We start from the raw sequence: 11,056 nt of genomic DNA on the forward strand, positions 1-11,056 counted from the left end.
CTCCGCACATTCCCGCCCATTCTGGAAGCTTTGGGACGTCCCTATCGTACTAATTCCCCAATATCCCTTATGGATGCTAGAAAAAATAGGATTTTAATTAACTACCGGTAAATCCTTTTCTCGTAGTCCATAAGGTATATTGGGGGTAATTCCGATTTGATCGCAGCAGAAAACTTTTTAGCAGTTGGGCAAAACCATGTGCACTGCAGGTGTGGCAGATATAACATTTGCAGAGAGAGTTAAATGTGGATGGGTTATTTTGTTTCTGTGCAGGGTAAATACGGACTGCTTTATTTTTACACTGCAATTTAGATTTCAGTTTGAATACACCCCACCCAAATCTGACTCTCTCTACACATGTTATATCTGCCCACCCTGCTGTGCACATGGTTTTGCCCAACTGCTAACAAATTTTCTGCTGCGATCAACTCTGAATTGGGCCCATTGGGTGCCCGCCTCAGTGCGTTGACTTTTCTGCAGGTTGTCTCTTACATGGTTACCTGTTCAGCTGTTGCTGTTTTGTTACCAGCTGTTGCTGGTCGTTTTATGTTATTGGTGTACTGGTGTGTGAATCTCACCACTCCGTGTTATGTTCCTTCTCTCAAGTATGTCCTTTCTCATTCGGGCACTATTTTACCGATAACTGCCTGTGGGAGGGGGCATAGAGGGGAGTTGCCAGCACACCCAGCTGAAGAAATTTAAAGTGCACTGGCTCCTTTGAACCCCGTCTATACTCCATCATACTAATTCCCCAATATCCCTTATGGACTACGAGAAAAGTATTTACCGGTAGGTAATTTAAAATCCTATTTTCTGACGTTCTGCTTCACATTCATACAACATTGATACATTAAAACTTTATTCAACACATAACTCGAAACAAAGAGGGTCACATACTGTTACCACAGCAAGACTTTACCTAAAGTCCATACAACGCGATACGGACTGGGGCTTTTGATGAAACGAATAAGCTAAAGTTGTTTTGCTCAAACATTGGGACTGTACATCACACTCCTGAAATGATTCTGTGTAGGAAGGCATATGTTTTGACATTTAAGATCATGGGATTATTATGTGTGACACATTTTATATAAATGTGTTTCATTATTTATCCTTTAAAATTGTTAAACCTAACAAAATATAGTTTACATTTGTACAGTAGTATGCCTTAACTACCTACACAAAAATGTGCATTGAAAGATTAAAAATACTAATGGCATGCATTGTACCTGAAAACCATTCTGCCTTCAGGAAGCGTGTTTGTTTTTCATATATTTTATAATGAATTTTTTTCCAGTGCGCCTCCCGTTTCCTTAAAGCCAAATGCTCGCTATGAGCAGGTAATGGCCGCCTTCGGTGGGAAAGGATACTTTGTGAATACGCCTGAAGATCTGCAGCGAGCACTGAAGTCCAGCTTCTCCGAGAAACACTTGCCGTCCCTTATCAATGTCATGATTGATCCACAGTCAGACAGGAAGAAGCAGGTAACTTCCTGTGATATCTCTCTGTTCAGGTCAGGTATCCCCTTCCATCCACTGCACATTCATTCCTGAAACTGTAGGGGCATTGATGACCATGTCAGTAGATACCTGATATACTGTGCTTCCCAAGTGAAAAAATGGTGTCATCATCAACCATTTGTAGTGTCCAATCCGAATTATTGGGGTTCATTTACTTACAGTCGATTTTCATCATTTTTAAGTTCGATGAAAATCAATGTTTCTTCTCGGGGACTAAAACACACAATAACTAACATCTAAAAATATCACAAATTGTCTGTTAGTAAATGTATGTTATAGGTCTTGAAACTCATCATTGCAATAGATGGATTTTCATTGATTTGAAATCGATAAAATTAGATGAAAATCGACCTTTAGTATTAAACTGTCAAGTCTCAAGAAAGAATTGTTCTGTTTTCTCTATCATAGGAAGGCCTTCAAATATCCTAAGCTTTTCTCTGCCCCCTCCCCTTTCTGGTTACTGTATATCACAGCACATTAAAATGTATTTATGCATCTTATTTAGTAATTTTGTTAATGATTGCTGTTTTAATATTTGATGCATGGATACTTGAAGGGACAGTGGCGTGACTGCTCCAGGGGCCACTGCATATTTTCCTCAAATGCTCCTCCAGAGATGGCAAAGCCAGTCTGGGGAATTTATGTCCATTTCTACGTATTCAGATTTGTATTACCACCATGCAGATGAGGTGGGGAGGGCTCTGACCCTGACATTTTGGTGTCCTGTTAAGGATTCTACCATGAATCTCAGATGATCTAGTGCGTGCTGTTTGGCAGATATTAGACCACGGAGACAGTGAGGAATCAGAGATTTCAGACAGTTTGCTTTATCAGATAAGAGAGACCGTTTCTTTACCACCTTCCACTCAGTTGGAGGACATGTTTGCGGATGTGTGGACCAAGCCTGATTGAAGACTTGGAGTACCTCTCTCCTCTCCATAACAACATTACAGTGAAACTTGAATCCCTGCCTGAGATGCTTGCCTCTCTAAGACTATAACTGTTTTGATTGCAAACTGCTACCTTTTGGGATAGCGGAGATAGAAAATTTGAGGCAGTTTACACTGTGGCGTGGGCCACCCTTAGACCCAGTTTATGTTTTGCTTGGATCAGTAAGGTTGTGGAGAGTTGGTCACTACAATTAACGGAAGTCCTGGGTTCTGACATACCGGCCATGCTGCTGCTTGTGGAGCCTATACATGAGATGTATGGATATCTGGGGGGGCGATGCTATTGATATGGGACAATTTAGGGCTAATTTCAGCCTCCACTGTCTGTTTGCTGTGCATTCAAACTTTGTACTAGGGAGGAGGACATAAAGACTCTGAAGTCCCTTCCATTCTCTGGGAAGGGTCTGTTCTATCCTGAACTGGATAACATATTTACCAGCAAACTGGGCGAAAGTTATTTTTCCCTGTAAGTGCCTATAGATAAAGGATTCCAGTTTCACTGTTTGTACATATGGGAAGGCAAGGATTCAAGATTCCAGATGGACGTTCCTGGGGAAGGCTGCAACAAAGTAGACAAGCTAGATGGCCAACTGCTCATCCCTCTGGCAAAACATATGACAAGTATGCAGCCTACACAGGTACTCCTTTTGCTTTCAGGACCAGTGGTATTGTATAGGTACTGTAACTGGGTGAGAGACATCGTCAGTCAGGGATACATTATAGATCTTTTTTAGCCACTTGCCATTTTTTCACTACAACTCTTTCCATCTTTCCTCAAGAATAGTCAAACCAATCCTGGAACAGCAGAATGGTTTTCAGTTTTGTTTTGTTTGTTTTTTAACCCTGGTCTCTATCTGGTCCAGAACTGGACTGTTAGCTCAAGTTCCTAAATGAGATATGCTGTATAGAGTGGACAGGTTCATGTTGTAGTACTTGTGTACTTTGTTGATAACATGTAACAGGAGTGCATGGTGTCTATGGCCATCAAGGATACTTACATTTTTCCTGTCTGGGTGAGAAACTAGTGTCTCTTCAGGTTTCCAGTTCAATCCAGTTTTGGTCTTTGGTCCTACACATTTGTCTGGCTATAGCGCCAAGGCTATTCTCAAAGATAACTGTTATGGCTACCCGGCTCAGATTCAGGGGAGTTATGGTAATCATTTACCTGGACAATGTGCTGAATTTTCCTGCCTTGCTGCAGACATGTTGTAGATACATAGAAATACATTGGGGATAAACCCCTGGTGTCCCCCAGCACACCGCACCCCAGACCCGCCCCAGGTACTAATAATAATAATAATAATAATAATAATAACAACCCTTCCGGGTAAAATTATTTGTTTTCCTTTATTAACACATACTAACACTTTACCTTCTCGGATTGTGCTGCCCTGGGGTTAGCTGGCCTTTGCCGGTTTGTGGGGTTCTACACCCCAGACCTAGAGTTAGGGACCACCAGCATCAGAGGAGCCTTGTCGGGGCCTGGTGGCTTATCATACGTTTGCAAACTGTATGTAACTAAGACCTCTGGATTTCTATTATATATATATATATATATATATATATATATATATATATATATATATATATATATATATGTCTTTCATGTCTTGGTACAGGTACAGCTCGGTGTGCTGGGGGACACCAGGCGTTTATCCCCAGTGTATTTCTAGCTCAGACTACCCCCTCCCTTTCATGCACCTGAACTGTATTTCCTAATTGATTTGAGCAACTTACATTTTGTTCTGTTAGTATGAGGGGCATGGATGGGACCAGTGTTTGGAGGGTATGCTGGTCTCTGTAGTGCCATTTGGAGATTCCAGGGGTATCTTCAGGTGAGTTAGCTCTCAATTTGGATACATTTGCTCAGATGCCATTATCATGTGGCATTATTTTATATTACCCGGAAGGGTGAGGGTGGTTGTTGTTGTTGTTGTTGTTGTTGTTATTATTAGTACCTGGGGCGGGTCTGGGGTGCGGTTCCCCCTGGATTGGTGGGGCTGGGCTGGTTTGGGGTAGCACACTGCAAGATCTTATTTAGCACCCCCTTAACATATTTATTAATCCTTCTGGTCTTTTAATTACACTTTCACTAGTATATTAATTTTTGTATATAGATTTTGTTTTCCTTTATTAACACATACTAACACTTTACCTTCTCGCATTGTGCTGCCCTGGGGTTAGCTGGCCTTTGCCGGTTTGTGGGGTTCTACACCCCAGGCCCAGTCCTAGAGTTAGGGACCACCAGCATCAGAGGAGCCTTGTCTGGGCCTGGTGGCTTATCATACATTTGCAAACTGTATGTAACTAAGACCTCTGGATTTCTATTATATATATATATATATATATATATATATATATATATAGTCTTTCATGTCTTGGTATAGGTACAGCTCGGTGTGCTGGGGGACACCAGGGGTTTATCCCCAATGTATTTCTAGCTCAGACTACCCCCTCCCTTTCATGCACCTGAACTGTATTTCCTAATTGATTTGAGCAACTTACATTTTGTTATGTTCTAGATCAGAGGTTCTCAAACTCGGTCCTCGGGGGCCCACACAGTGCATGTTTTGCAGGTAACCCAGCAGGTGCACAGGTGTATTAATTACTCACTGACACATTTTAAAAGATCCACAGGTGGAGCTAATTATTTCACTTGTGATTCTGTGAGGAGACCTGCAAAACATGCACTGTGTGGGCCCCCGAGGACAGAGTTTGAGAACCTCTGTTCTAGATACATACCAGTTTTTTTTAGAACTGGTGATGTTGCCTATAGCAACCAATCAGAATCTACTTAACATTTATCTAGCTGCTTCTAGAAGATAATAGAATCGGATCAGTTGCTATGGGCAACATCACCAGTTCTAAAAACCTCCAACCTTAGTAAATTTACCCCATTGTACGTAGGAACATTTCAGGTTTAACTAATGGTGTTAAATACATTTCTCAGTTGATACAGTAAATTAGTAATTAGAATTGTGTTTTATGTTTTCAAGGTCTTCCTGACATTAACAGTACTGCAGTCAGGAGGCGTTGTTAAACCGTTCTTATTGGTTCAGATAAGCAAAAAGCTAAATTTATATTTCATTTATACTTCTGGCTTATATTAAAAGTTTAATTCAAATATGCTAATTATTCTGTGATTAAGACGCAGGGTGTAAACACATTGATCTTTCTCTTGTTCACAAAGTTCTCAGCCATCCTCTCGCTTTAAGCTTCAGCTGTGTTTATAGAGATTTTGGCATAGCTGAACATACCTTGGGCATTGAACATCTGCAGAAAATTGCTTAGTATAACTTGAGAAGCAGCGCACACAGGCATCAATTCATTTTGTCTTTCTTTAAGTGGGAGAGAAGGAATCTCACTTAGGGGTCTATTCAATTAATGTCGGAATTCCTGACTTGCCGGAAAAACTGCACTTTCCGACTTTTTTAGGTCGAATCAGGATTCGACCTATTCAAGTCCAGTGCTGTTTTTCCGACCTGTCTGAAAACACGCGGATCAGCCACGGATCCACTTATTTTGTCGAATTTGCGGGCGTTTCTGACAGGTTTTTGGCCCGTTTTCGACAACCGGTCGGAAATGCCCACAAATTGAGTACTGAAGTGTCGGATCCTCTCCGTCAGGGAGGATCCGACTATAATTGAATAGACCCCGTAGAGGTCATTGAACTCGCTCAGCCAGAGGATTACAGAATAGGAGGGAGTGTAGACCATATTCAACTTTTTCCTCTACCCCTGTTCCAGCATCTGTCTTATGATTAACACCCATACTCACATAAACCATAAACTATTCAAATTACTTCTATTTACATACAAAGTCATAAACTGTAAATTAAATCCTCTGAAAATATTTTCAACCTATATAATAAGCAGATCTATGCCTGTTTGTGTCCTACTTATTGATGAGTAACAGGAAATATTTAATAAGTGTCCTAATGTTTTTCTTTTTCTATTTTTCAGGAGTTCCATTGGCTGACTCGTTCCAATCTGTGATTGGCTACTGTTACCTGCTTGCTAGATAAAGCATCATACAACTGACTTCTTATTACATTGAAGATCACTGCTGATAATTCAAACTGAATTTATAAATCCTTTTTAAATTTATGCTATTAATATTATCCAAATGAAAGTACAATATTTGGGATTGTCAAATAGAAGATGTATTGTATACATTGCATTGTTTTATAAACCAAAAGCCTTTGTCCTGATTCATGTCATTAGTACTAAGTACTAATAAAATACCTTGGCTTTTGTTGGATTAATGTATTTTATTTCATTATGACATATAAAGAACTGTATGCAATGAGAGATGGTTATGAAAATTGTGAAGATAGATATATTTCTGGTAGTTTTACACAATCAGTAGTGCAAAACAGACTTAGGGGGGTATCCAATTAAAAGTGATAACCCGTTTTTGTGCGAAAAACCATCCTTTTACAGCGAATCATGAAAAATCTCTAGCCAATTAGCCACTAAAAATTTTCCTGCAATAATTTTACTGCAAATTCCCCTTCACCTACTCTGAGCAGGTGAATACTTGGGGAAAATCCCTATTTTAAGGTAAAAATGTGAGAATTTGGTTCAGAATCCCTGGGACACCCCCTCTAATGACTATTTAGGCATTTAGAAGTTTTTAATTATTTTAAATTGGCCAATAATGACATGTCAGTTTTGGGGTGAAAAAGTGCTAACTGATGGAATTTGGGATTCAAGGTATAGGATAGGTATATTGGGGTGCTTTATGGATGAGACTATTTTTGCTGAAAAAAACTTGCTTTTAAACTTTTTTTCCCATTTAAAAAAAAATGCATTTAACAGCCATTTGACCTACTTTAAGTACCTCAAATATATTTAATATGACCTATAATGCACTTCTATACTGTTGTCCTACAGTATGTTAGTTTGGCCTTTTTTATATATTTTATAGCTCTAGCCTCCCTCTTATCCCCGTCTCCGAAGCGCACCCTCACACTTACCTGCATTTAAAATAGTATTGATATGTTACCTATCGACTTAACCAATCACTAAAGGTCTTCTGACACCTTTCTTTCATAGCCAGCATTAAGTTTCTCAGCAATTTGTGCTGCAGTAGCTCTTCTGTGGGATCTGACCAGACTGCTTAGCCTTTGCCACCACCTGCATCAATGAGCCTCTGGTGCCTGTGACCCTGTCGCCGGTTTACCGGTTGTTCTTCTTTGGACCATTTTTGGTAGGTCTTAACCATTGCATACCAGGAACACAAGACCTGCCATTTTGGAGAAGCTCTGAGCCAGTTGTTTAGCCATCACAGTTTTGCAATTGTCAGTCTCACAGATCCTTTTGCTTTCCCATTTTTGCAGCTTCCAACACCTCAACTTCAAGAACTAACTATTCACTAGCTGCCTGATATATCCCACCCCCTGACAGGTGCCATCGTAACAAGATTATAAATGTTTTTCACTTGACCTGTCAGTGGTTTTAGCATTATGGCTGACGGTTGTAGACAGGAGTGAGGTAGGTTTGAGGGTGCATTTGTATGGGCAATATAGGTGAGAAGTAGGGAAGGTATGTGGGTCAAAAAGTATGGAGTGGGGCTATGGGAGCGTCTAGGCATGGTAGGGAATGCCATCAGTAGGTAGCAACATGGGAGAAGTCTTGTAGTTAGGATTGGTTGGGCTTGCCATAGGTACAGTAGGGCCAAAAATCTTGGGGGGTTGGGGGGGGGGTTGGGGGCGCGATTATTTTGGAATGAGGTTTTACATATTTGAAGTGGTGATGTTTGTGGCTTTGTAGGTAACGGTGAATCATTTCAATTGGGTTCTGCAAGAGATAGTTTAGGGATTTGCAAATTGGAGCAGCATATATAAGCAGGGGCAAAATCATAGGCTGTGACTGTGGAAGGAGGATGAGATGTAAGTGCGCAGATATGCATACTGAAGGTGGCAAAGAGATGATTAGGTTAGAAGATATTAGTGGATATCCAGACATGAAGTATATTAACGAGTGAAAGGGCAGTGTTGTAAGATGAAAGAATTTATAGTGGAGGATTTAGCATCAGGGTGATTGTTATAGTGGCTAGACGTAATGTGGGAGCATTTTTACAGGTAGCTGGTCTCTTTGGTCCGTATCTTTCCACTTTTTGTAGTAGCAGTCCTCCTTATAACCTTGGATTTACATTGCTCTATATACTGTACCTTGCTTTACACCTACATGCCGACTGTCAATTTGTCTATATGCAACTGCCCCGCTGCCACCCAGTTATACCCATTCAGCTCGTAAAAAAAATATATATTTAGTGCTGCGCTCAATCCTATTATTAATGTTTTTGGTGTTTATAAATGCTACTACTTGTTTCGCACATGTGATTCATTAAATGTGTCCTTGTCTAACTGCCCCCTTTCCTTCCGATATATTTTCCTGTGTCTGTGATGGGTGCTGTAATGTGTAACCTGACCGTAAAGGTAAAATATAGTGAAGGACAGATAAATGAAAATAATGATCAATATATAAATATGGAGGGTAAATGAGTGATGAACAATATGTATCCTTTTTGAGCACTGCTGCTTGCTCGTTTATTTAAATTCTCAGTCTGCTGCAAAGGGAAAAGAAATCTGTCCCTTAAAAGGTATATCACAGTTCTTGGTACCGGATTGCGGCGTCCCGCAAATCCGTTTGTGTCACAAGTCCATTGTCCCTCAGTGCACTAGAGATTAAAGCCATAACAAATCTGTTGTAAATATTCACGGTTTTGGAATGCCTCAGGTTAAACAGTGCAGAATATAGAATGAAAGGGGTTCCGGACTGGCCTCTCTTTCCCAACCCCAGCTGCCCCCGGGGCACCGGTCTGTCCGGGATTGAAACCTGTCTACAGTTGGGGGAAACCGAGGGTGTGCTCTACAGAGCCGCACACTTTGTTACCCCCTGCCTCTTACGGACACTCACCTTCCGTCTCCTCCCGCCTGTCACCGAGGCTCCGTCACCGGCTTCTTCCTCCGTCCCTCTGTCTCACGGTTGTTTGGTTACACCAGCGCTGTCCAGACTTCCTGGTCACGTGACCGGGTCTTGTAGTTTGTTCGGCGTTAGATGCTCCGTGCAGTGAAAGTGGTTGCAATTAATGAAAAAAATCAGTAGATGTCTCCAACGCGTTTCAGCCTTTATTAGGCCTTCCTCTGGGAGAAATGGGTGTTTGATATGTGACTAGTCCAGTTTTTTATAGGGTGTCTCATTCACTTAATCCGGTCATGTGGTCAGGCTGCAGTGTTCCTATTGGTCCATCCTTTCTCCTCATCTTGTATATGTATTAAAACCCTATACTGCACTTGAGGAACTCTCTCTTAATACTAATTATTTATAAATAGCCTGATAATGTGTCAGCCCCTACCTTTATGTTTTTAAACAGTTCATACTCCTCCTATGGGTTAGGGTTTATAATAATACCTATTTGGTCCTTGTATTCATACGTGCCTGGATGACATCTATACATATAATTGACACAGTCCTAAAACATCTGATTGGGTAAACCGAAATTCCTCTTATTTCTAGCACTATTTTGTATAAATGTGTCAAACTGAAATTTACAATGTATTTATTAATTATTCATTTTTCATTTTCATTTTTTGCATATTACTGATTTGACTTCATTGTCTTTATTGAGTCCAAAAGGGTCAATGTTTTCATTTCATACATCCACTTGAGTTCTATTCTGTTAATTTTCTCAATGAAGTCTCCTCCCCTCCAATTGGGGTGTATTTCCTGTACTCCCAAGAATTTCAATGTGCGGGGGTCACTGTGGTGGTGATCTTTAAAATGTTGTGACAAATTATGTTCCTCCAATCCCCTTTTGATATGACTAATGTGTTCGCTTATTCTTGTTTTAAGAGGACGTATGGTACGGCCCACATATTGTTTTCTACACCCACACTCTAACACGTATATGACTCCTTTGCTGTTAACCTTTTTCTGATGTTGTAAACCTTGTCTGTGTTACAGTGGCGGAACTAGCGAGCGGTGGGCCCATGTGCGACAAAATGGCTTGGGGCCCCCCCCATCCCATCCCATCCAAGTCCACCCCCTCACCCCTGGAGAGGATCTGGTGAGGGGGGCCTGCTCAGGGAAGTGGATACCTAGCAACAGTGCCGTAACTAGACATATTAGCACTGTGTGCAAGAAATGGCATTGGAGCCCCACCCCTGCATGCAAAATAGGGGCAGTGCGCGCCGTAGGCGAGCGCAAAAATACATAGTGGCGTGGCTTCGTGGGGAAGGGGTGTGGCCACAAAATAATACCAATTCATAAAACGGTGCACAGTAGTCTCCATTATTCAAATTACGCCGCACAGTAGCACTACTACACCAGGTAGAGACCCTTTTACACCTTACGGCGGACAGATTCCTCTTTTTACACATTACAGCAGACAGCGTCCGCTATTTACACATTACGGCAGACAGCGTCCCCCTTTTTGCACATAACGGCAGACAGCGTCCCCTTGTTACACATAGCGGCAGACAGCGTCCCCTTGTTACACATAGCGGCAGACAGCGTCCCCTTGTTACACATGGCAGACAGCGTACACTTTTTACACATAACGGCAGACAGCGTGCCTTTT

General features: G+C 41.2%; 1 protein-coding gene across 6 annotated transcripts in view; it reads left to right on the plus strand.

The window, feature by feature from the left end:
• Positions 1-6,730, plus strand: part of HACL1 (2-hydroxyacyl-CoA lyase 1) — a 139,948-nt gene extending 133,218 nt beyond the window's left edge. For all 6 annotated transcript variants that reach the window (XM_063921943.1, XM_063921945.1, XM_063921946.1 and 3 more), the window contains 2 exons: positions 1,298-1,484; positions 6,433-6,730. In XM_063921943.1, coding sequence (XP_063778013.1) covers positions 1,298-1,484; positions 6,433-6,465 — 220 coding nt within the window. In that variant the 3' untranslated portion in view covers positions 6,466-6,730. The remainder of the gene's footprint in view (positions 1-1,297; positions 1,485-6,432) is intronic.
• The last annotated feature ends 4,326 nt before the right edge of the window (positions 6,731-11,056 follow it).

Source organism: Pseudophryne corroboree, chromosome 5, assembly GCF_028390025.1.
Source record: "Pseudophryne corroboree isolate aPseCor3 chromosome 5, aPseCor3.hap2, whole genome shotgun sequence".
Lineage (NCBI taxonomy): Eukaryota > Metazoa > Chordata > Amphibia > Anura > Myobatrachidae > Pseudophryne > Pseudophryne corroboree.